Source organism: Lissotriton vulgaris, chromosome 12 (assembly GCF_964263255.1).
Source record: "Lissotriton vulgaris chromosome 12, aLisVul1.2, whole genome shotgun sequence".
NCBI lineage: Eukaryota > Metazoa > Chordata > Amphibia > Caudata > Salamandridae > Lissotriton > Lissotriton vulgaris.
Window position 1 is genome coordinate 73,407,224 of NC_141700.1, and position 25,832 is coordinate 73,433,055.

Consider the following 25,832-nt stretch of genomic DNA (forward strand, 5'->3'; position numbering starts at 1 on the left):
AGGCATATTTTGATATGTTCAGGTCACTTTCAAATTTTCATATCAGGTAAAGATAGTACTAAAATAATACACAGCAGACAATATGAACATAGATTTAATCACATGGCAAAGAAAACAACTATTCTAAAAATAGGCTGTAACACTATGCACACTTTTCAAATTTTTACCGTTTATCAAGTGGTATTGAAGCAAGGCCATGAAGTGCACCACACAAACTAAGAAAAATGGAAAAAGTGTACAACTATTAGGCAATAACCTTAATTTTATGTCAGTGGCTGCCAACAGCAAGCAGAAGCAGACTTAGAGCCTGATTCAGAGTTTGGCAGTCCGTGGACCACCTGGACCACCATACCCAGGGTGGCGGTGCGTACCAGCGGTCCGACTGCCATATTATAACTTTGGCAGTCAGACCGCCGCAGCCGCCAGGGATCCGCGATACCTGGCACTTGCGCAGTAGTCTTGAGGCCACAATATGTTTGGTGGTGCCGCTGCCGCACCGCCAAGCACATTACAAGCATATTATAAGATACCCCTGAAGCGCTCTTAAAGCATTCCGATTTTCATTGGCATTTAGTGTGATCTTCGAGAGAAGGGTTGAAAAATCGTGTTGTTGTAGTTCGACCTTTATGGGAACAGCTTTGACACTATCTTTGACTTATCTTTATTTTAATGTGTATACCCAGTCTTTCAAAGCTTCTAATTTTAATGTATTATATTTGTCCGAATTAAACCAACCAAACTTCTGACATGGCGGTTGGTTTTGTGAAGCTTTCATGGGTGTCACTTCTTTTAATGCCTCAGTGATCCAAAGGTGAAATTGGTTATCTGATAGAGATGTCTAGCTGCAGATTCCTTACCTTAGAATTATCCTCAGGTGCCAGACTGGCTCCAGAAACTTCTCTACAGCAGTACCTCTGCACATCGGTAGAGGGTGTCAAGCGACTAACAACGTCCTCCACCTGATGCGAAGTCAGCAGAGTCCATATAAGCCCTCTACCGACGCAACGGCGTCACTTTCTTCCTTACCGCGCTGATCCGGTGAGCAGTGCATCTGGCCTATCTCAATGTTGTTGACAAAACAGTGTTCTTTTTCCTGGATACTTTCAGGGTCCTGTGGACTACGATGTTGACCCTGCACCCTCATTCTATCTTCATGTGGTGTCTTGGCGTGCACCCCGATTCCAAACGGTGCGGCTCATGTCTTCAGCCATCGGCGCTGCAGGTTCGCAGCATGACAATGTTACCGGAGAAGTGATCGATGGTCCCTACTCTGCTGCTGTCCTCTTCTTCCTCCAAGGACCGCTCAAGAGCCAGCTCCTGAAGTCATTTGACCTTGCTGTTGGCTGGTAAATCACACTGGAGGCGGTCAGCACCGCAGCCTTCCTTGACATCACCACGTGTGCGCGGTTCCCCTCCTATTCCTCCGATTTCAGGGACGGAGCGAGAATCTGTCCCATGGCTTCCGGTGTTTCCCGGCAACGAGGGTACTCTGGCTCAGATGAGGGAATACTCTCTCTTCCCCTTCACGCCATTTTTGGTTCTCAACCTCTCTCTGGTGTGCGCCTCGGCCCCAAGAAGGTTGGAGTACTTCTTTTGTAGCCTGGAGGGGGCTGATTTCCTAGTCGCAGGAGTGAGGAATAACTCCATGGCGGGCTCCACCAATCCCGGCACTAACGGCAACAGAGGTTGAGACAATAGCTTCTTATGAAGGGTCTCAAAAATGAGACCGAGGTCGTCGGCGTGGGCACAGTAAGCGTGATGCCCAGCTTGCTCGCCTCTCTTAAATGCAAAAAAAAAAAACAGGTGATGGACAGAATGTAGAACAATGTCATACATTCACCCCAGTACAGATATCTGGGCCTAAATCCATCGTTTTTTTGCTCACCATGCCTTTCCAGTTTGAACCCAGCCATATGCAAATCAGTCTTGACCCTGTGCCCCATGGGAACAGTCCAGCCCGAACTGCCAAGCCAGGTCCTCCCTGGACTGGAAACAAGCATCCAAGACGTGAGTCCCTTACTCCCTTTGCCACTGGATTCGAGCTAGCCTGGCTGAAGACTGCTGGAATGCCAGAAACCGGTCCTAGGAAGCTTGATTCAGGTCCAGGGAAGGCATGGCTTGGCAGTTCGGGCTGGACTGTTCCCATGAGGCACAGGGTCAGACTGATTTGCATATAGCCATGTCTGAACTGGGGTGGCAAAGTGGGCTAAAGAACGGTGATGGATTAAACCCAGATGTTTTGACTGGGTGTGAGTGTTTGATTGATTCAGATGCTCCGTCCATCACCACCCCCTTTTGTACCGCCTCTCTCAGCAGCACATCCTGGAAGGAGATAATGTCGTCCACAGGCGACACCCTCGTCCGAGGGGATTCCGACAGGGTAGGTGAGTAGTCCCTGGCGCTGGATGAATCCGTATGAGACCCAGACCTGTCCCTCCTGTGGCGCCATCGAGATCTGGTAGACGAACGACGGCGACTCCTGGATCTCCCTCTCCGTCCGGAGCGGGATCTAGACCTCCTCGGCCTTGGTCGCGGAATGTGCGGCGGCCTGACCAGGAGCCTCGGAGGAAGAGGCCCTGTAGGCGGAGTCGGAAAGTGTGGCAACGAGGCCGATCTCGGTGGAGCAGGCGGCCGCGCATGAGGTGGCGGCAGGGGAGTCGGCGGCAGCCCATGAGGCGGTGGAGGAGGAGGAGGATGATGAGGAGGAGGCGGCGTCGGAATCCGAGGGGGCGGATCCTTTGGCAACGGAGGCGGTGGTGAAGGCGACCTCGGTTTAGGGGGCGAGTATACCACAGAGTACACAGAGCCCGGAGACTGCTCCGCTCTTCTTCCTCGCCTGATCGGGGAGACCGAGAGGCCGGGCCCCCTGTCGGTGAACGACGTCGCCGCCGTGCCCCCGATGATCTGGAGGAGCTTCTGGCGTCAGAACGTCTCCTGGAGGACGATGCCTTCCTCTTAGGCTCTGAGCGCCTCTTTGGGGTCGATGAACGCCTTCTCGACGCAGACGAGCGGCATCTCGACGTTGATGATCTATGTCTAGACGTCAGAGTTCTCCTTCTCGACTTCGAGGATCGCCGGGACTTCGAAGCTCTTCGTCTCGACTTCGAAGCTCTTCGTCTCGACGCCGATCTTCTCGACGCCGACGATCTCTTCTTCGACGTCGAACGCAGTCGACCGGCGGTGTCGCCTCGACGGCGAGTGCCATCGCAACCTCTCTCTACGTCGATGACTCGACGACGACAATGAATCTGTACTAGACGTCGACCTAGACGGAGGTCTCGACGACAGTCCCCTCGACGTCGAACGTCAACGCCGCTTCGACCCAGAGCCCTGAGGAGACGGGGAACAGACCATGGTCATTCCTCTCGATGCTGACGTCGAGGCTATCGACGTCGACTAAGACCGGTGGCGTTTTCTGGCCTTCTTCTCACTGGGGAGCCCCCCAGAGGCCTCAGCACGGGCAGATGAAGCAGTTCCAGCATGCCCAGACCCACCTTGACCTTGCTGTTTTCTTTGCTCCAGTCCTTGGCGCCTGATCTTCTGTCTGTCCTTCAGGGTCCTGGAGGAGAAAGTCTGGCAGATCTCACACTCCTCCGGAACATGTGCAGAAGGGAGACACAGGATACACACATTGTGTGGATCGGACTTGGCCTTCTTCCTAGAGCACTCAGGGCATTTATCAAATAAGGCAGGCATATTTGATAAATAGGGGCTCAGAATTACCAGAACACCAGTAATTAAAGAAGGCATAAAAACACGTCGAGTGAACACACTGTAACGCTTTAAAAGTGCAAAAATTTGAAATAAACCATAAAAAGGGAGAGCTCAAAGCCCCAGGGTCCTGCTAGCAGGAGCCGGAAAAAAGAACTGAAAGTGGAGGGGACCTGCTGAGCATTCTGGGAAACAGAGTTCTAGAAAGTTTCCTTAAAGGCACGGTATCCTTTTTTTGAGCCACATAATGGCAGCCTATGGGGCTGGTCTGTCCACCCCTTCCTCTCTGTCATTCCAGAGGCTTTCTTGGTAAAAGGGGAAGTTTCTCTATGAAGGAAACTTGGCAGGCTGTGCTGAATATGGTATTGGTGGAATATCTAGTTGAAGTACTGGACAGTGTAACCTGGCAGGTATAGGCTGCATTATGTGTCTTTAAATTCTCTTAAGTGTCTATGCAGGACTGCACAAAAGACAGCTTAAGAGATTATTTTTGATTGCTCCGGGGTCCCCGCACATGAGCGGGACTATTCACTAGATTAGGACTATACACAGAGATCAGTAGTAACAATATGAGAGAGAGGGAAAAAGGGACATGCTTCATCATCGGGCCCACCAGGAGAAGCCGAATGCTGTACCAGAAAGAAAAGGCTGACCGTTGAATAAAAATTCTTTTTTTCTGGTACAGCTTTTGACAATTTTAACCTCACTTATTTTCACATCACTGTCACAAACAAAACCTGCTCCGCAGTAATCTGGCGTTGTTGCACACCAGGGAAGCATTCGGCTTCTCCTGGTGGGCCCGATGATGAAGCATGTCACCACCCAGGGTGGTGAGTGAGGGCTTCTAATAAATCCCTGCAAGACTTCCAATGTGAATCTTATAGGAAGATCTGCATCTCTGAACCTGTGCTAATTTTCTGCGTTATTTTTGACACTCTATACACAGAGATCCCCTACTACAGAACCTGTGCTCCACTTTAGGGAAGCCCTCTTTGATATTCTGTTTGGTACTTGGGCTAAACCAGTTTTAAGGGCTTCTATGGACCGGTCTGTAGCTCATAGGCACCATCCTGCCCCTGGAGACCCGCTCTGCCTTTTCAAACAACCTACTCCACGCAACACTGTGGTTCACGACATCGGTGCCGTGCCGGACGTCCCTCCAAATAGGGAATCTAAAAGTCTAGATGCTCTTGGTCGATACCTCTTTTCTGCCACCAGCTCTGCCTTGCGGTATCTTAACACCACGTGTGTTTTGGGACCGTGTTTCTCACCTGTTGTGGGATTCGGATGTGCACATTCTCCCCTCTGTCCAGGATAACACTCTTACTCAGATGGTCCAAGATAGCAGCCAGCTGGAAAAATTGCTGATTTGTTGTGGCATGGATACCACAGATTCTGTTGGACGAGCCATGGCTCTCTCAGTAGCTCTTCGCCGGTGTGCCTGGCTATGCACCTCTGGCTTCTCTGACGATGTACAGTCCGCCTTAGTGGAAATGCCCTGCAATGGCCAATATCTGTTTAGCTCTAAAGCGGACTCCACTTTACATCATTTTTGGGATAGCCAGAGTGAAGCAAAATCTTAATCCACTGCTTGCTATATGGTTCTCTTCTTCCCCCACGCCCCCCTACTCATTCGATGGTCTCGATTTCTTTTCTGTGTGGGCCGTTATAGGGTGGTGTCTGTAGGTTTATTCCTTTCACTCATCGCCTCTGATTGGCATCCAGTGTGGTGCTCTTGCCCCGGTAGGTGTTTTTTGTTTCTTGCTCTTACCCTGTCGATGACAAGTTGTGGTTGCCTGTTGCTTTTGAGAAGAATCTTATTTCTTGGCCCTGTTGGGGTTCTACACCAGTAGCTGCAGTGTTCTTTACTTACTTCAAGTTCTCATTGGAGTATGTTCATGATTTTGTGCATATGCACTGTTGCCTTGCTCCCTGTCATACAGAGCACTTCGTCTGCATGCCTTGCAGATATTACTCCATTTGTTCCCGACATGATTGTACCCACATGCTGTGTTTTGGTGCAATGGTGCAAGTTGGAAGATGGTGCACAGGGTCTTGTCCTCCTACCCCCCTTGCTGTTGAGTGTCACTCCACACTGGATAAGGGGTTATTCCTTCCTGTCTATCTGGCATCCTTCTTCAATAGCAAATGCAAGGGAAGGGACATAGTTCTTGGCTTCAGGTGCATTCTCTGGCACGGACTTGAGTGGTGTTCATTCTTTTCCTTCTTCAGATGTTCACCCTTCTTGTGCTGGCTCTGGATAAACAGGGGTAAAATGGGCTTCTGCCACTTCTCTTCTTTCTCTCTCTTAGGTTCTTTTCGGACATGCAGTGTCCATATCTTGGCATGGGTGGCCTACTCTGCCGATCAATTCTCTCCTACGCTTCTGAATGGCCTGCTCTACTCTGCTTCAGCCTGCATAAAGCTACAGTTACCTTTTGCCTTGTTCTATGTTGTGTTGTTGTAGATGTTTCCATCACACCTTGGATGTCAACCCCAATGTTGGTACTGGCCTGGCTGTTCTTCGGATGTGATTACTGCCCCTTTTGGGGTTTATAGCCATGGATTCCTTGCCCTCGCACTCTGGGTTGGTTCGTACAGTGGTTGGTGATCCTTGGGGATTCTTTACCTGGGCGTTTGTTTCCTCCATTCTCGAGAGTGCAGATACGGTTCCAACCCCTTGGGTGGTTCCCTCTCCTAAGGAGTATATCAATTATGATTTTGAGCGATGTCAGGACCCTTACTCATGATGCCACATTGCTTTTTTTCAGGGTACAGATCATCCCGACCTTTCCTCTTCCTCCTAGCCCACATTCTCTTAGCTGTAGGCACTACCTCTCCAATTTTACCTCTGTTCTTCATGCTGGTTCCGTGGTTTGGACCTTCATTTGTGACATTGGTCTTCCATGTTTATTTCTCCATCTTGTCCCTTGTTTTGGCCAGGCCCCTTCCCTGTTTGACGGGAACTAGTTATCTGTGTAGGCCTCCCTGTGCTGTCCTTGTAACTGGACCCTTTTACAGTTCTCCATAGTGGTTTTCTTTTTCTATTCTAGCGAGGCTGTCTTTGTTTTCACCAGTCTCTCAGCCGCCTGCTAATCACCACTCAGTCGGTGGTGTTGTTTTCTGCTTTTCTTCCTTTTATACAAGGCCATGCGGTTGGTTGCCAGCTCGTTGTTGGTCCACCTTGGCCCGTGCCGACAAGGTGCCCGTTTCTATGTGTCCTTCTTGGACACCTCTTGTTACACAGTTTTTTCTTCTGTATCTCTATAGTGAGTGATCGTCTCATGCCTCTCCTATGGAGGAGTGAGTTTCTGCTTACATTGTTGCGCTCTTCCTGAGAAGGCCTTCGCCTGTATTTGCTTGGGTCTTTCCTCTGACCTCCCCATCCATCCGCCCTTGAGGATTTTACGTTTAACAGTCCCAGATTGCTCCTTCCCTCTTTGAGTGCTCCCTTTGACCACAAGTATTCTGTGGCTTTAGTTGTTATTGCTCACAATTCTTCTTTTACTTTAGTGGTGCTCTATGCATTCCTTGCTTCAATGGCTAGTAGTTTTGACTCAATAGTTTTAGCTTCTGTCCTTAGCTTTCCGATCTGGTATCTTGGATTGGTTGACTTTAAGGAAACGACATAGCATCATGTTTCTATGGACTGTTCTGTCAGACTCCTCTTTATTCTTCTTCCCGTGTCTTTGCGCAGGTTGCGGATTCAGTTCTGTGCAGGCTTCTCCTTGTTGTTTCTGGTGAGATGTCGCTCTCTCACCTCCATTCCTGGCAGCCAATCTCTCTTTTTCTTCTAATTTCAGACTGGTTAGACTGGGTGGGGATCTTTCCTATGATCCAGTTCCCAGACCCTCCTCTATGGATGGTATTACTTGGGTATCTCCTTCTAAGGTAAAGCATCTGCGGCTAGACATCTCTATTAGATGAATAAGTTACTTACCTTCGGTAACGCCTTATCTGGTAGATACAAGATCTAGCCGCAGACTCCTTATCATCCCATCCATCCTCCAAGCTCTGCAACATGATTCTCTCTCTTTCTTAAAAAAAAAAAATAGATAAAAGGGGAAGTGATAAGAAATATATACAAGGCCAAAACAAATATAATTCTTTAAAAAGATAATCATCTTTGGGGACACTGTTTCCGTTTAAGTTACTATAGGATTCTCAGAGTTCTAGCGTGGAAAGTAGTTGCGGAAGAAAATTGCTTCAACGCGTCTTAGGAGGGCTTATATGGACTCTGCTGGTGTCACATCCGGTAGATGTCATTGTTATGGAGTCACTCGACGCCCTCTACTGACGCGAAGAGGTACTGCTGTAGAAAGGTTTCCGGATCCAGCCTGGTGCCTGGGAATAATTCTAAGGTAAGGAATCTGCGGCCAGATCTTGTATCTATTAGATATGGCGTACCGAAGGTAAGTAAGGAATGCGTTACTTACCTGTAACTGCAGTTATCCAGTATTGGTATCTTTCGTAGATTCACATGCCTGAATCATTCCCTGTCGTTGGGATGGGAGTTCCCGGTACGTAAATAAAGTAATGTCTCATAGACATATATACATAGTAATGGACAGGAGGCCTCATTAGTAACATATCCATGTTCTTTTGTGAAAAGGACCAAACTTTGGCGAAGAGCCAATCAGCTATCACCACCCTCTGGAACCTTCCTGGAAGGAGCTCTAGTCCCTCAGATTTTCGTAAGCAGAGTGCTAAGTAGATGTATTACTGAGAGAACTAAAGTGAGCCCTTCCAGGGGAGGTGGGAGGGTTGCATGTGAATCTATGAAAGATACCAATACTGGATAACTGCAGTTACAGGTAAGTAACGCATTCCTTATCCAGTATTAGGGTATCTTCCATAGATTCGCATGCCTGAATCAGAGTAGCAAGCAATGATAAGCACATTTCGAATGGTACAATATGAAAGATTACCAGATAACATATCAATGTGAAATGCAAAAGGTACCAAAATGCAATATCAGAGAGAAATGTGCTTGTATACAAGAGGAAGGTGGGATGAAGAGAGAAGGCTCACCTCTAGTGAAATTGATGACGGAGCACAGCTTGTCCCACTGCTGCATCTTTTATGAGTTCTGTATCCAAGAAGTAATGCCTGGTGAACGTATGCAGCGTTTTCCATGTCGCCGCTCTGCAAATGTCTGTAATGGGCACTCCAGCAAAGAGCGCCATGGAAGTCGAGATAGCTCTAGTGGAATGAGCCCGAACCTTGGAATGCATGGGTTGCCCTGCTTGCTGGTGACAGAAGGTAATAGCTGCAGAGATCCACCGAGAAATACTCTTAGTTAATGGAAGACCTTTCCTAGGTCGACTGAAAGCGACGAAGAGTTGGTTAGATTTGTGAAATGTCTTTGTTTTGTCAATGTAGAACTTAAGGCAGCGTTTGAGATCGAGGGAGTGGAGAGTCCTCTCTGCTGCCGTTTGAGGATTTGAAAAAGAAAGAGCGCATGACTATGGGCTCCTTAAGGTGGAAGTCAGATGGGACCTTGGGTATAAATTTAGGATTGGTCCACAGGATCACTCTGTCGTGTTTGAACTGAAGGAAATGGTCCTGAATTGAGAATGCCTGAAGCTCACTCACTTGCCTCGTCTAAGTAAGAACCAGTAGAAGTGCCGTTTTCTAGGAAAGATCAGCTCTGTGTATCGGCTCAAAGGGATGTTTCATAAGCTGAGCAAGAACTGTGTTAAGTTGCCAGGTAGGAGGTAAAGTCTTCACTGAAGGGAACGTTCTGAATATGCCTTTAAGAAATTGTTTAATTAGTCTATTAGTCCAAAGAGAAGGGTCTGCAGAGGATCTTCTGAAGCGAGATATTGCTGCCAAGTGAACTTTAATGGAAGCATGTGCAAGACCCGAGTTTGCCAGATGAAGAAGATAAGGCAATATTTGTTCCGGAGAAGAAGAGAGAGGCTGTATCTTTTTAGATTTGCACCAGATGCAGAACCTCTTACATTTCAGTGAATATGTTTGGTTGGTACTTTCAGCCCGAGCCTGAACAGCCCTACAATCCGGTGGGATGTCTAGGCCATGGAATTCTCTGAACTCAGGAGCCAAGCCGATAATTTGAGCGATGCTGGATCTGGATGTTGGACTTGCTGCTGGTTCATTCAGAGAGAGAAGCGGCCTCAACGGGATCAGTGGTTCCAGTGACAGTAGATGAAGTTCAATGAACCAGTGCTGGCAAGGCCATGCTGGAGCTATCAAGATAAGAGTGCAATGTTCCACCTTCATTTTCCTGAGGAGCCTGGAAATCAGGGGAAATGGAGGAAATGTGTACGCAAAGACGTTGAACCATGCGATCGAAAAGGCATTCCCTGGAGACCCCTTCTGGGGACGCCAGCTTGCGTAGTGTTGGCATTTGGTGTTCTGTTTGGTTGCGAAAAAGTCCATGTGAGGAGTGCCCCATTGGGAGAAAATGATTGAGAATCTGCTGATCCAACTCCCACTCGCAGTCTGCGAGGACATTGTCCATTCCTGGGACGTACTCTGCACGAAGGGAAATGCTATGAAGAAGCAACCAGTTCCAGATTTTCTGAGATTCGTGAGTGTCCAAACTGAACTAGTTACAGGACCCATCGATCTGTAGTTATCTTTCTCTAATTGTGTAGGAAATTAGAAATTCTTCCTCCAATCCTGGATGGTGGAAAGAAAGTGGAGACTTGTGGCAGAGAGAAGTCATGGTCGTCGAACTGCGTCATTTTGCATACCTCCTTTCCCTCGAAAGGAGGACTTAGTGTAAGACGACTGTTGTTGTTGACGCTGCTGGTATTGCGGTCGATATTGTTGATTGGAAGAGTAAGAGGAATGGTAGTGTTGATAATCTCTCGTAGAAGATAGTCCGCTCCCTCCTGAGCCACGAAAGGAAGGGTTTTTGAGCTGAAGGGTACCCAAAGCCCTAGCCGTATCCTTTTTAATGCCCTGAAGAGCATCATCAATATGTGTGCCGAAGAGAAGCTGGCCGTCATAAGGCATGTCAAGGACTTTAGTTTGTATCTCCGGATGGAATGCTGTCGCTTTCAGCCAACCCTGGCGTCTTAACACCGCAGCCCCTGCTAGTTGGCGAAAACCTGTAGATGCGATATCCATCGCACAATCGATGATCTCAGAGGCCGAGCGTTCGCCTTCTAGTAGGATTTTTTTCACTTCTTCCTTTGCCTCCTCCGGCAAGGATCCAAGATATGGGGCAATGTCTGCCGACATTTGTCGGTTATAACGTCCTAACAGTGCGAAAGAGTTGGAAGCTCGCACTGTTAACGTGGACATAGATGAGAAACGTTTCCCAATATTATCTAGTCATCTGATGTCTTTATCTGGAGGGTCAGTGAGCGTTGCAGAAGGATTTTTAGATTTCCGCTGCACAGCCTGTGTGATAACAGTCAGGTTTGGGATGGCCAGTCAGGCAAGCTGGAGCGGTGGCCGGAGCCCTATATTTCTTGTCTAGCCTAGGCAGCACCGGGGGTAAAGAAGAAGGGTTTTGCATAATCTTAACACCCTGGTCCCAAATGTAGTCGATGATAGGTATAGACCTGACTGACTTTTTAAATGGTTCCTTAAAATCATAAAGGGAACAGTCTTGTTGGTGAGAAGGCATAGGTATTTGGAAACGCTGAGCGGCTCTCTCAAGGATATTTTGGAAGCCCCCAATATCCTCAGGGGGTGAATCAACCTGAGTAGGTACAGGGGGTGCCGGACAGGGAATTACATAATCGTACCATTCATCGTGTGTTGATTGAGAATCTTGAAGTTCCCCTTCTTCATGTTGTTCCTCCTCCTCATCATCATCATCATCATCATCATCATCCGAGGAAGGTGGAGTTTGTGAAGTAGAAGGGCCAGGCTGTATTACCAGAGGTGAAGGCCGAGGTCTAGGCGGTGGAGAGACCACTGGTGGAGGTGGAGGCGTAACCGAAGATGGAAACCTGTTTGTAATCAGGAATTGGAAGTCAGAAACCAGAGTCGCTGGCAGGCAAACCATAGGAGGTTGAGGGGGATCGTACTCCTCATGGTAACGTATGATCAATTGAAGGAGGGAGAGAGAGTGCGGATCCTTTCAATCTCCGTTTAGTTATTCAAAATCAATGGGGAAAGGATCACTAGTCCTGCATAACCAAGGTTAAGACTCATATCTCGTAGCGGTATATGATGTGTCCCCGCTCCTTGTTACACGTGTGTGCGTAATCCTTGGGTCAATTTTTGTATGCACCCTCCGCCAGGAGGTTTTACCTTTGGTTAAAACAGTAGTGATCTTCTAAAAACACGTGTATGTGGGTCTTTTATTTGGGAGACACCTATCTACCTACCTGCAGACCTTGGTTATGCAGGACTAGTGATCCTTTCCCCATTGATTTTGAAAAACTCCTCATGGTAATCCACCTGGTCCTCCAGCTCATGTTCATCATAGTCCAAGCTTTTGTGGTATTTGACATGAAGTTCAGATGGGCTGGTAGCAGTTCTGAACATACTGCCGTATTCAGCGTCTTCCTCCTCCAGGAGGTGAGCAGGTGGTAAAAGGCTGGAGTCTGCTTGGAGAAGTCAAGGCCGGTGTCAGCGTGCGTTTAGTAATTTTAAGATGTACATACACACTTTGTAAGGTAGGTTCAGCTGCCGTCGACGAGCCAGTCAACGGAGTGGTCGTCGACAGTGGGACGTCGACGGGTGTCACTGGCCGTCGTCGACTGTTGTGATGTCGACGGTGGTATCGTCGTCGACGCTGTCGTCGTCGATGGTTGTGTCGTCGATTTTGTCGATGGTTGTGTCGTCGATTTTATCGATGGCGGTGTCTTCGTCGACGGAGCCTTCGTCGATGATGAAGTAGATGTCGACGAGGAAATCTTCGTCGACGTGGGCGTGCTCGTCGACGGCGATCGAATGAACGTCGACGGTTTAGACGACGATTTCGTTATCTTATTCGTTGACGAGATAGACCTACTGGCCCCCGACGATGGAGTGGTCGACGCCGATGTGGATAATGCAGAAGATGCCACAGAAGTAGATATGGTAGTCGTCGACGACGAGGTAACAGGCAAAGTCGGCGATGTGGAAACCGGTTTCTTGAAGGTTGGAACATTCTCCTGAGGAGAAACCTTCGCCGGTAAAACCTTGGATTGCGCCTATGAAGACTTTTTATGCGTCTTCATTTGAGGTGGCTGCGATGAAGTACCTGGAGAGGCCATCTTAGCTCTCTTTTGAGAGGAATGAGAAGTCCTGAAGGAACATTCACTCTCCTCAGAAGATACTGCTTGGTCTTTATCCTTTAGCCTCTGCAGCCAAATTAAGAGGCGTCCCTCCCGGTCCTTGAGGGTCTTTGTAGAAAAGGTACGACATACCTTACAGTCCTTTGAAGAATGATCAGGGTAGAGGCAATAGAGACAGTCCTTGTGCTGGTCATCCACATGAAGTCTCTTTTTACAACATGAAGCACAGGACCTAAAAAGTCCTTTTCTAGGAGTATCAGCCATGGGTAACCTGAAAACTCCCCACAGATTAAGAGATTTTGATGAAAAAAGTACTGGAAATCCAGAAACTAAGGAAAGCTGAGTAGAGCTCAATGTTTACTCCCTTAGCACAACGTGTGGTTGAAAATCTGAGGGACTAGAGCTCCTTCCAGGAAGGAGCCAGAGGGTGTTGATAGCTAATTGGCTCTTCGCCAAAGTTTGGTCCTTTTCACAAAAGGACACGGATAGGTTACTAATGAGAGGCCTCCGGCCCATTACTATGTATATATGTCTATGAGACTTTACTTTATTTATATACTGGGGACTCCCATCCAGACGACGGAGAATGATTCAGGCATGTGGATCAATGAAAGATACCCTAATACTGGATAACTTATTCGACAAAAGATAAGTCCGTTCACTGGAAAATTTGCCAGGCATTCCAACTGGAAAAAAAGATAATTTTGAAGCTCTTCCTGGTCTGCTAAAGGGAATTTAGTTATGTGCTGCTTACAATGGTGTAGCGGTTGAGCCAAATGTAATGAAGTTGTTATCATTTCAGGTTATTAGTTTGGTTCTGACACAAAGACAGTTTCAAGGGTATGGCCTGCATCATGTGTTACCCAGTGACTACTGTGTGGCAACTGAGTGCTTCAAATGTTACAAGGAGGCATGCACTGAATGGCAACCAGTTTTGTCAAACCAAGTGTTGATATAGACCAGGATGAATTGGCTTGATTGGTCAACTGGTCCAGGAGAACGTCAGCAAAGGATACTTAAGATTGAGTTGGTAAGTAGCTGAGAACAAATGATGCTGACCCATTGTGGAGTAGTGAGAAATGATGAGTAAAGATTCCTTGATTGGGTGGTATTCGATGCTGGTAGTTGCCAGCTTGTTGTTGAGGCTGCACCTAGTCTCATACTGTACTAGTTGTTTTGACAGTTTCTTTAGCGGATTGGGTAGCCATCAAAGATGGCTTTGTGAAGTACAGCAGAGGCGTAGACATCCCACAAGTTTCTATGACGAAGTACAGGTGCAGCCTGGAACCACTGGAGTATGTGGATCTTTTTCTTCCTCCATTACTGCAAAACCACAATGCGGTACAGCTGTGTCAAAGAGAGCATGCCCTCAGTTCAATAAGAACACTCATTGAAGTCTAAGTTGTTACCAGTGGACTGCAGGAAAGAAAAGTAGACTTATTTTTATTGTTGGATGTTTGTCCAAGTAGCCTCTTAGAGGCTATTGTTCTACTTCCCATATTGAAAACGTTTAGGGTGAGGTGAAGTAAAGCATAGCCAGGAAACAGCTGTTGGTCCAAGGTGACGTATTAAAGTATATTTTCAGTAGGACATATGGCTTTTAGATTTCACTGAGCAGGGTTTCACTAAGCAAGGCAATTGTCAGATAGTTGTTTCGTGAATTTGGAGCAAAGATGAATGCAGAAAAACAAAGCAGCTTAACTCCACACATAGTCAGTGTGCTATTTATAGTGGAGGACAGTTTGCTGTATACATTGATACAACATAAGGTAGCTGCAGTGGATCTCCTTCCTTTTTAGATTGAATAAATAAGTTGTCATTTTCTCAAGGGAAGGTGCTGGACAAAGGAAGGCTTTTTCCAATACTGTTTTTAGGTCTTGCACCTAGTGTTGCACTGCGTAGCAGTGCTTCGCGCAGCGCGAGGCATTTTCTAATCGAAAAACGGGTTTTCAGCAGTCACTTTGGAAGCTCGTGCGTGTGCTTTTTTGTTTGGTGTAACGTCATTGGTCTTGGCGTTCTTCTGATAACAAAAGACTTCCCACTGTTGGCTTGTGTCGCACGCATTGCTCCTCCCATGGCCTATTGGTGTCTATTACACGCATGAAGCTCGTAACAGACACCAATAGGCCGTGGGAGGAGCAACAGAGCGATGGGCATGTTAATAGAAATGTCACGCCTTGCTGTTGTGCGAGTGCGAGTGCGCTTGTGTTACCAATTACGGGCATTTTTTTTCTTTAAGCAAGAGAGAAGAGCAACAGAGCGACGGGCATGGTAAATGACACGCCTTGCTGTTGCGCGGTTTTTTTTTGTTGAATGCCGTGCTTGAAGCCATTGCAAACTAATGCGATGTCTCCTTCGAAATTGTCTGTCTGCCTGTAAAGAGAAGTACAAACGTAGGAGCAGTGAGAATGTGCGCGTTTTCCAATTATGTAGTTTTAGCGGTGCAGGAGTACTTCACAGTTTTTTAAAACGCCATTTGTTTGAAACTTAGGCTTTTGTTATGTTTTCAGTCCTTCTCACAGGCACTCTGTCCATCGTTGTTAGAATTAGTCCCCCTCTAAAGAAAGGCTATCAACCCCTCGCAATGTACCTCTACTTGCCTGTTTGCACAGTGAAGTACAAAGGTAAGAGCATTGATATACATGCAGGTACAATGCGCGCATTCACTAATGACGTAACTGCAGCCTTGCAGGAGTATTTAATAGATTTGTAAAACACCATTTACTTGTACATTTGCCTTTTGTTATGTTTTCAGTTCTTCTCACAGGCTATGGTCGTTAGAATTAGCCCCCCACCCCCTTCCGAAAAAAATTGCCTTCTCCCTTTAAATTCGGGTATAGTTGCCTTCCTGTACAGACAATTACAAAGGTATGAGTAGTAATGTATACCTGTAGGCTGAAGGCGCGCTTTTACCAATTTTGTTTTTTTCCCCCCCAATTGCTATTGTTTTCATTTCTGAACATTTGAAAGTTAAATAAAGTCATGCTTTAAGCATTAGCAATGGAATAGCAATTACGGGCATTTTTTTTTCTGTGTGGCGTGCTTTAAGCAAGAGAGAAGAGCAACAGAGCGACGGGCATGGTAAATGACACGCCTTGCTGTTGCGCGTGCACGTTTTTTTTGTTGAATGGCGTGCTTGAAGCCATTGCAAACTAATGCGATGTCTCCTTCGAAATTGTCTGTCTGCCTGTAAAGAGAAGTACAAACGTAGGAGCAGTGAGAATGCGCGCGTTTTCCAATTACGTAGTTTTAGCGGTGCAGAAGTACTTCACAGTTTTTTAAAACACCATTTGTTTGAAACTTAGGCTTTTGCTATGTTTTCAGTCCTTCTCACAGGCACTCTGTCTATCGTTGTTAGAATTAGTCCCCCTCTAAAGAAAGCCTATCAACCCCTCGCAATGTACCTCTACTTGCCTGTCTGCACAGTGAAGTACAAAGGTAGGAACATTGATATACATGCAGGTACAATGCGCGCATTCACTAATGACGTAACTGCAGCCTTGCAGGAGTATTTAATAGATTTGTAAAACACCATTTACTTGTTTGAACTTTGAAATGACTATCACATTTCACGTGATGTTTGTTGTGTGGTTTGCATAGCAAGCATTTTCAGAGCTCGGCTCGGCCCTAAGAGCCGAGTCAGACTTTGGGCGCGGCGCTCCCTGTAAATCTGTTGGCTCACCCACCCTCTATGTAAGTGGTGTCGACGAGGCTCAGCCTTGATATGAACCTAATGTGACAGACCACGGTTTTGGAGGGCCGTGTGCCACTGGCACCAAGGGGAAACCCTATCGGTCGGTGCCGAGATCAGGTGAAGGAACTGTCAGTCAGTCTATAAAAAGGACAGACATTCTCGCCCGCATCAATCATAGCTACTGGGTCATAAGTGTTACACAGGTTATTAAATTCCCCGCCAAGTCCGCCGTGCCCCATCTTTATATCACGCTGTGCCAGGGTGCAGTGACGAGCCTGCGAGTCATTGATCAGGGATTATTTTAAATGTATGCACGGCAAGATTCGGAGAAAGTGCCCGATTTTCATTTTTGCAACCAGCGTGGTGCTTACAAGTACTCGAAAGGGTTCGATGGCTCATTAGCTGGGTATGAAGATTGCTTCTGAGACTCTAAATGTAAAGCAATGAGATTGTGTGCTTTGGCCGGTCTCAAAGCACTAGACAAAAAGACTAAGTACTGAATTATGTCATGAATTGCCCTTTTAAATGGTTTCTAAAATCTCTTTACAAATATTTGGGAAAAACATTGATGAAAATGCAAAACTCCGCTCCATTGTTTGAAACAACCAGACCCCACCCCTTCTGCTACCCGTCCCTAATACCCTACACACTGCCAACTCCTTGGATGAGATTTTTTGCAAGTTCTAGGACTTCGTGATGCCAATCTGCAGGGGCAGCGAGGAAGTCAAACAGCAGCATGGCCAGAATGTGTCCGAAGCCCGATTTCTGAATAAATACCCTGCCTGCTACTGGGCACAGCTGGCCAGATGCCAAAAAAGAAATACTTCAGCTCCATTGGTTGCAAGGATAATGAAGGCCGATAGGAGCTCCAAACACATAAAAAACAAGCATTTGCAATGCAATAGGTCTCGCATTATTAAAGTTGGAGCTATTGGTGTTTCATTATTTAAAATGCCAATAGTTCAAACTTTAATAATGCGAGACCTATTGCATTGCAAATGCTTGTTTTCTACAGAGGCTAGGTGAGCGTCGACAATGTCCTAAGCCAATCTAAATACTGTTATTTGTTTACAGAGTCTAGATTCAAATGTCAGGACGAAGACTGGCCACTGTGGAATGATGTTCTACCTTGGCAGGAATGTTTCCAAGGTTTCATCATCTAACTATGCAACTTGCACAGAATGCTCTTGGCAGTTCTATTTCTCACACTAGAAGGTTTAGAAAATATCAGATTTTAACATCACAAAATAAATAAATCTAACACATTCAATGTGACTCCGCCCGCCTCCCTACCCCCAAAGTACACAGGACACTCTAAACATGGCACAAGAGCCACAGACTCAACTAGATGGGCAAACCATTCCAAGTTTAAATAGAGTAATAAATCCATATTTGTAAAGCGTTAACATATCACCCCTTATGGTTTAAAGGACCTGGGGGTGTTAGGGAGATTAGGTGAATATTGCCCAGATTCACATGGTCCTGAGCTGAGCTGCTGCCGGCGATTGAATGTGAGCCCTGCGCTCCGGAGTCAGGCATCTGGCCGCTGCGCCATACCTCTCCCAAAGAGTAAAATAGAACTTCCAAATGCCTCTTCAGTAAAACAAACTATTCTGTGTTTGATAAGTTAAGTAAAGGTGGAATGTCGGCAACACAGGGCACATAAATATTAAAATGCATTGTGGCGCTTAGCTTAATGGACAGAACTGAAACAGTCCTATGACCACTAACGTATTTTAGACAGTTTTAAATCAGGTTCTCCCAGAGACCCTCTCCCTATCTCTGTGCTCCAGCAGCTTAAGCCGTCATCATTGAGGGCAATTATGGACCTATTGAATGCCTCCCTACAGGAAGCAATAGTTCCACCAGAGTGGAAACATGCTATGGTGCGCCCCCTTCGGAAGAAGGCTAATGTGGATCCAGATCTGCCCTCTAACTAATGGCCTATTTTGTTTGCTACCAGCATTTTCAAAGATTTTAGAGGCATATTAATCTACAGCTGTCCCAATTTGTAGTTACAAAAGTTTACACACCCATCTCAATCTTGCTTTAGAGAAACAACACTCCTTGAAGTCACAGAAAGACTGCGTCGCCACCTAGATTCTGGAGACAAGATGGCCCTCATATTGCTTGCTTTAAGCGCAGCTTTCGACACAGTGTCGCACACCGTGTTAGTGAAAGCCTTAAGATCATTGGGCATACCCATTCTTCACCTTATGGGGTTCCTCAAGGCTCCCATCTTAGTCCCCTATTATTTAACTTATACGTCAGACCTTTGCCTGATGTTGTAGAGGAAGCTGGGCTGTCCTTGTTCTCTTACGCAGACAACACCCAAAATATCTTTTCTCTTTCAATGGAGAGGGTGGCTGGGACTTTCCCCTTAAGATGGGCTTGGGTAAAATTGCTTTGTGGGTGCAGGCAAATTATCTCAAGCTCAATGGAGAGAAGACTGAGGTCCTGGTTTTTGGGAACAATAAAGATCTTTAGGGGCCCCAGCACTTGCCTATTGAAATGAGTGCCCTTCCTCAGCCCTCCCGCCAAGTTCGTAACTTAGGCTTTATCATCGAAGATTCATTAACTATGCAACATCAAACAGTAAAGGTAGCTTCTACATGTTTGACCATCTTGAAATGGCTTAAAATGATTATATGGATGCTGCCGGATCAGGCCGATCCAGGCTGAAGAAGGCTGATAGCCAGAAACCGGTCCTTGGATGCTTGATTCCGGTCTGGGAAAGACATGGCTTGGTAGTTCGGGCTGGACTGTTCCCATGAGGCACAGGGTCAAGGCTGATTTGCATATAGCCAGTGTCTGACCTAGGGTGGTGTGGAGTGCAAAAAAACGATGGATTTAGGCCAAGATCTTTGTACTGGGGTGAATGTAAGACATTGTTCTGCATTCTGTCCAACTGTGTTTTTTGCAATTTTCACCCCGAGTGGGCTAGGTATGCTCAGACGTGAGTCCCAGGCTCTCCACATCACTGGAGTCAAGCTATCCAGGCTGAAGAAGGCTGATGGCCAGAAACCGGTCCTTGGATGCTTGATTCCGGTCTGGGAAAGACATGGCTTGGTAGTTCCGGCTGGACTGTTCCCATGAGGCACAGGGTCAAGGCTGATTTGCATATAGCCAGTGTCTGACCTAGGGTGGTGTGGAGTGCAAAAAAACGATGGATTTAGGCCCATATCTTTGTACTGGGGTGAGTGTAAGACATTGTTCTGCATTCTGTCCATCAACTGTGTTTTTTGCAATTGCTGCCAGATCATACCCAGAGAACCGTAGTCCAGGCTCTTGTCACCTCTAGACTGGACTATGGCAACATTCTTTATCTGGGAACCAACAAGGAGGTGACTCGTAAGCTGCAGATGGTCCAGAACTCTGCCGCCAGGTTAATATGCCAGGTTCCCAGAACTGTTTCTGGCTCTGGCCACCTGTGTGATCTTCATTGGCTCAGGGTGGAGAACCAAATTAGGTTTAGAGCCCTGAGCTATATGTTCAAAATCAAAACTGGAGTGCCCCCTCAGTATCTACAGTCCTTGGTTTGTCCTTATGTGCCTTCTAGTCTTCTCCGCTCATCGAGTCAAGTGAAATTCTCGCTGCCCAAAATTAGACTGTCATGGATGGGCGGTCGATCCTTTGCCTGTCTCGGTCCCTCCTTATGGAACTCTCTTCCCATATCAATTCGCACAGAAACAGCATATACCCAATTTTGCAAATCATTAAAAACTTGGCTTTTTAACCAACAGCTTTCAACTGGATTTGTTCTCTGTTCTAGCTGGCGCTGAGAAACCCTTTTTGGGTTTCTGTTGCGCCTTATAAGTAAAATATAACCTAACATAACTAAACCTGAAACCAAAGAAATCTTAACTTGAAATGCCAATCTCAACATTACTACTAAATCTTCAGCACGGTAATCATGCCACCTATCCCCACACACTAAAGAGCAGAAAACCAGAGACAAAAATTGTAAAGATATGTTCCTTGTAGTTTTGCATAATAAACTACTGCTGGTGTCTGGCAACTTTTTCTTTTCACATTAACCAAACATATACTCACTTATCTAAATCGATGTCCAGTGCTCTGTACGGGTCATTAGGGTCCTTCTCATCGTCATCACTAGGCAAAGCATTCTGAAGTAGAAAAAACAAAATGTTAATTTAAATGTATAGAACTAAATCCAATGTATAGCTCTGCAACTATTATATAGAGCTAGGTCACAGAGGACTTTTGTCTGATACACAGCTTTCTGTCACTCAGAAGGGCAGGGTTGAGTCGCACTTCGCCTTCAACTTGGAGCTAAATGCGTCCATGAAGAAAGCCAACACTAGGAAGGATAACAATTTATCACCGCCAGAAAGTAGCACTGCCAGATCAGTGCCACTGTCAGCACAACTGAAATGAGTGTGGACGCAACAATGATAACCTTCCCACACATAGGTTTAACCAAATGAGAACTTAGTAGAGAAACGGTATACTAGTACAAATTGCAAGTAGTGATTGAATACTGGAGAGGTCCTTGTCTTCGGCATGAGGCTGAAGATCCAAACTCGGGAGGAGGAGAGGGAATGGCATGATGTTTTACTCCTCAGCCACTGACAGGCTATTCATTGTTATCAACTTCCTGCAGATTGATCAATTTGGAAAGGGGGAAGGACAGGCTTAGTCACTGTGAGCTCCGCACACTTCCAGTCATACTTGGCACATCACCTGCAGATTAATCAGCTGAGATGTGGTAACAAACTGATTGAAAATATCAGCATCCTTCATGCCTTTTTGTGATGAAGCACGTCGCTCACCAACTAGCAGAGCAGAATTTCTAACTAACTATCTCCTCTACTGAATGAGTGTGCAGTCCGACTGTTAGGGCAGAGGAGGGAGATCTCTAGAGCAGGACATATCTTGCTTGACCCTGGCTGGTCTGGAGAGAAGTTAGGAACAGGCAGGTTCGAGTGAGAGCTGGTCCTCCCTGAATCAGACTCAGGAGTAGAGTGCTCAATGGCTCTATGGAGCAGTACCACAGCAGACAGAAGGAAAGTGAAGCACAATCCCACAGTGCAACCACTGACTGGAACCATAACATCTACACAGGAAGTCAGGCTAGCCACAACTGCGGTAAAGTATCTATTGTGTAAAAGAAGGTTCAAACCTAAAAGTCCTTCCGCTACAGGGCAGCAAATGCTCAGTCAATGGACCCAGACAACTGGTTCAGGCAGCAACTAGTCGACACAGTATCAGGAAAAGATTATGGTGCAAACAGGTGTTTCATCATCCCAGAGATATTAGTATTGGTTGTGTTTGATCAAGGAGGGGACCTCAACATGGAATGGGATGGACCTGAATACTATGCCTCACTTTATCACTGTATGAAGATGTGCTTTCTTCCTTATCAAGCTTTTAAAGTCCCTAATCTGATCTCTTATGTTTTCTTCAACAATAACAGCCTATAAATCTTATAATGGTGCTCACCTACACAACTGACAGAAAACAAAGAGGCAAAGATTATTATGACAAAATATCTGGGCATGTGCAGCTGGAACTACTAGAATGTACTTAAAATTAGAGAAGCAAGAAAACACAGTTGAATGGGTTAATGCACTTTTTCCATCATTGGATTGTTGACAAATTTACATGGTTACATTATTCCCAGTAATCAGGCTGGGAAGCATGGGTAAACCAGCGCAGCAGTGCAGATTTACCCTCAGTAACTTTGAACTTTACATAGATCTGTAGCATCTCTGTAAATGGTCCCAACTCCTCCCACCCAGAGAGCAGCGCCATCAGCAGCGCCTTCTCAGGTGCTTCCAGCTGCCAGATTTTTTACTGCATGCTCATTGTGAAGATCCCTCAAGAGAGCGCTCTCTTTTTCTCAGAATTGAATGTATATGGAAGACGACAAGGATATAAACATTGAAGTAAAACTATGGCAGATCTTATTCAGAAGACATTTCTCTACATTAAAACCCGTGAAAAAAGAAAGTTCTAATGGTATAATCCACATAACAAAATGTGGCAACAGTAACACCTTTTCTACAAAGATTCTCAAAGAGCAGAGGCAAAGACTGGCTAGTTTGCAGGAGAAAGCAGAGGCTTCTGCCTTAGGAGTACAAGGTAAGCCAGTGAAAACCTCTACACAGCACTCAAAATCTAAGACTTTCAAGCAGGCATGAACACTTGCTAGGCTAGCCCACCCTTTGATCCTGCCTCTAGGGGTAAAACAATCTGGTCAGCCACCATTCTCTGTTATCAAGCAGGACGTCAGTGGGGCTACTAACAGATAGTCTGAAAAGCCAAGGTGGACACTTGTTATCATGGCCTGAGGTACCTATGAAAAAGTCTAAAATGTCTTTAGTCCGGCAAGAAGCTTAAGATTTCGACACCAGTGAGACAAAAAAGCTTAGAAGAAGCATTCAAAGCCTTCAAAAATGCAATCACCATGGACTTTGAGTGCACAACACTGCATCAACACCAAGTAAATCTTTGGATTCTGTCACTCCGTTGACAAGATCGTTGTCAATGAACAGATCAGCAACACCAAAATCATCATCGATGAAGAGAAGCCTCTCGCTGACGAGAACCTTTCTTAGACTGACCGCAGCAATGTCACTGACAAATCAACAGTTACTGATCCTCCCAGTGATGGCACCTAGCAGGGTTGGACACGGACAGAAAATATGCCCCGACAGAAAAATAAAAGTGGGCCCCATTGGTGAATCAGGGCAGTTTTTTAACTTGTACAGACAATCTGTATATATGTTTTGCAAGATATGGGTGACTGCATGCATTTATGCTTGCTGCAGGCAATGTTTGTGGTGATACCAGAGGGGGAAAACAATCAGACCACCTGACCATAAGAGAAGCCAACATATCAACAAGCAACATTGCAAATGCAATAGGTCTCGAATTTGTTGGAGGAGGAATTATTGGCATTATAAATGCCAATTTTTTTTAACTAGCTATGTTGCAGGATGCGGTACCATATGCGGCCAAGAGGTCCCACGGGACCTTTTAGCCACATATGGTAATGCAACATGGCTAGGTTAAAAAAACATTGGCATTTATAATACCACTAATTCAAATTCTAACAAATGGCAGACCTATTCAATAGACTTTGGCAAGGCGAGCAACTGAAAGGAAAGGCTTGGCTCATCAAAGTCTATTTTTCAATAGTGTAAGCTTTTGGTAAGCAACGCAGCACGCTGAACCTGTGCAGCGCTGCTTATTAAAAGCATATAATATTGAAAAAATAGACTTTGGTGAGCTGTTCCTTTGTTTTTGTCGGCGCGGCTCGACAAATTCAATTTATTCAATATTGTCAGCTTTTGGTAAGCAGTGCAGCATGCTGCCTGTGCCGCGCATGCAAAGTTGAAAGTTGAGCTTAGTCACAATCACACGTGCCACCATTACTTAATACAAAAATATAAAAGCGGGTGCCCTGCTGAAACTTACAGCATGGCGCCCGGAAACAGGACTGTGTTTTAAGAAAATAGTGCTCAAATAAAATGTAGTGAGTACCAACACAAGTAAATGGGCCAGTACTCATGGGAGGTAGCAAAAGCAGAAAAGGTAGTATTAAGGAAGGACTACTAACAAAAGCAAATATTTAGAATGGACAGGGGGGGGGGGGGGGGGGAGGTACCACGTGACTCCGTCCTGACGTAGTCCGCGGGATTGTCATCGGCAAGGTCACATAAGCCCCACCCGGCGTGCCAACGTCAGTTTTCTTCAGAGAAATTTTTCACACCACAACGCGGAGCCATCACAAACAAAAACTGTGTGAATATGGGAACAGTGTGCGAAGAAAATCTGATAAACAGAAAGGGAAGAATCGAATGGTGAGGAACAGCACCATCCGGGTGTGTGCCAGGCTCTGTGGCACCGAAAGTCATAGAAGGGAAGAGCAGAGCACAGCTACTGCGAAGGAACCCTGCAAGTAAATACAACATCCTCCCTGGGGCAGAAAAGCAAATGAAAAACGCCACAGCAGACAAAAGGAGCCTGCAACCACAGTCTACAAACGGTGAGGGACAACAAGGCCAGAACAAAAGAGAAACGACAATTCACCCCAAGACAACACCAGCAAGGAGAGGTGCACTCCTGTAAAGAGTTACGGGTCGAGGAACAGCCAAGAGACCCCAACTCAGAGGAATGCAGAGGAGTCAGAAATTTCAAGCAATGAAAAAGGGAGAAGAGCATGAGTAGGCCCCGCACTGGAAGACCAGGGTGCAGGGACGCAGAAGTACTCATGAACCCACCAACCAATCACCAGAAAAAAAAGAGTGGATCAAACAAACATAACAAGCATCCCACTAGGGATGAAGCGAAAGAGGGCACGAGCAGAAGACAAAACCACCCGGAGGCAGGCGAGTGCAGAAGACCAAGCTGAAGGTCCTTGCAGAACGGGGAGAAAGGGCAGTCATCAAGGAATCTGCGTCTAGAATCGTCTCTACCAGATACATCGTTACAGAAGGTAAGTAACTCGTACATCTGATAGACTACTAGCCGCAGATTCCTTAACGTAGAATAGATACCCTACTATAGTCAGAAGGTAGGAGGGCCTGTGAGAGAGCCTCCCAGCAGGAAACAAACAGGGCCCCAGCAGGGGATGTGTAATTGGGACAAGATGGGCGGCCCAGCCCCCACCAGAAGGCAAAGGGAGGCCAGGATACACCAAGCCCATAAAAGGTACCAGGGACATCCGCCAGAAAGCCCCAGAGGGACAGACAACACCAGAGGAGTAGAGAGAAAGAAAAGAATCACCCCAAACTCGAAGGAGAAGAGGTAGAAAGGGAGGCAAAGACCTCCACAGGAGAACACACACAGTGAAGGGGACAGCGAACCGGCCTCAGACTCGAGTCAGCGGACCAGGCAGAAACAGCTCCACAGCCAAGAAAGGCAGGCGTGAGAAGAAAGACGTAGTCTCGCAAGGCTTCAGCAGAACAAGTGGCAGGAGCACAAAAGCACAGGCCAGAGTCACAGGCTGTGGACCAGAAAGAGCAGGCGTGCGCAGCCGGCAGCTGGCAAGTACCATGAAACCGAGCGCCCAGACCAAGCCAAGCGCAAGACGAAGGCAAGGGCCAAGGAAATTCAGAACAACCCCTAAAGGGAGACCGTTCCAGACATAAATCGACCCACGAAAAGAAGTGGGAGCAGTCAGAAGAGAAGAGGAGAAATACGTAGAACGGACTAAAGCAGTCAACCAGAACACAGGAAAATACCAGGAAATC

The 25,832-nt window shown here is 46.4% G+C and overlaps 1 protein-coding gene across 2 annotated transcripts in view; it reads right to left on the reverse strand.

Annotated features, from left to right (window-relative positions):
- AP3D1 (adaptor related protein complex 3 subunit delta 1) overlaps positions 1-25,832 on the reverse strand; it is a 400,132-nt gene that overhangs the window by 154,248 nt on the left and 220,052 nt on the right. For both annotated transcript variants that reach the window (XM_086947180.1, XM_086947179.1), the window contains exon 21: positions 20,665-20,738. In XM_086947180.1, the coding sequence (XP_086803306.1) occupies positions 20,665-20,738 (74 nt within the window). The remainder of the gene's footprint in view (positions 1-20,664; positions 20,739-25,832) is intronic.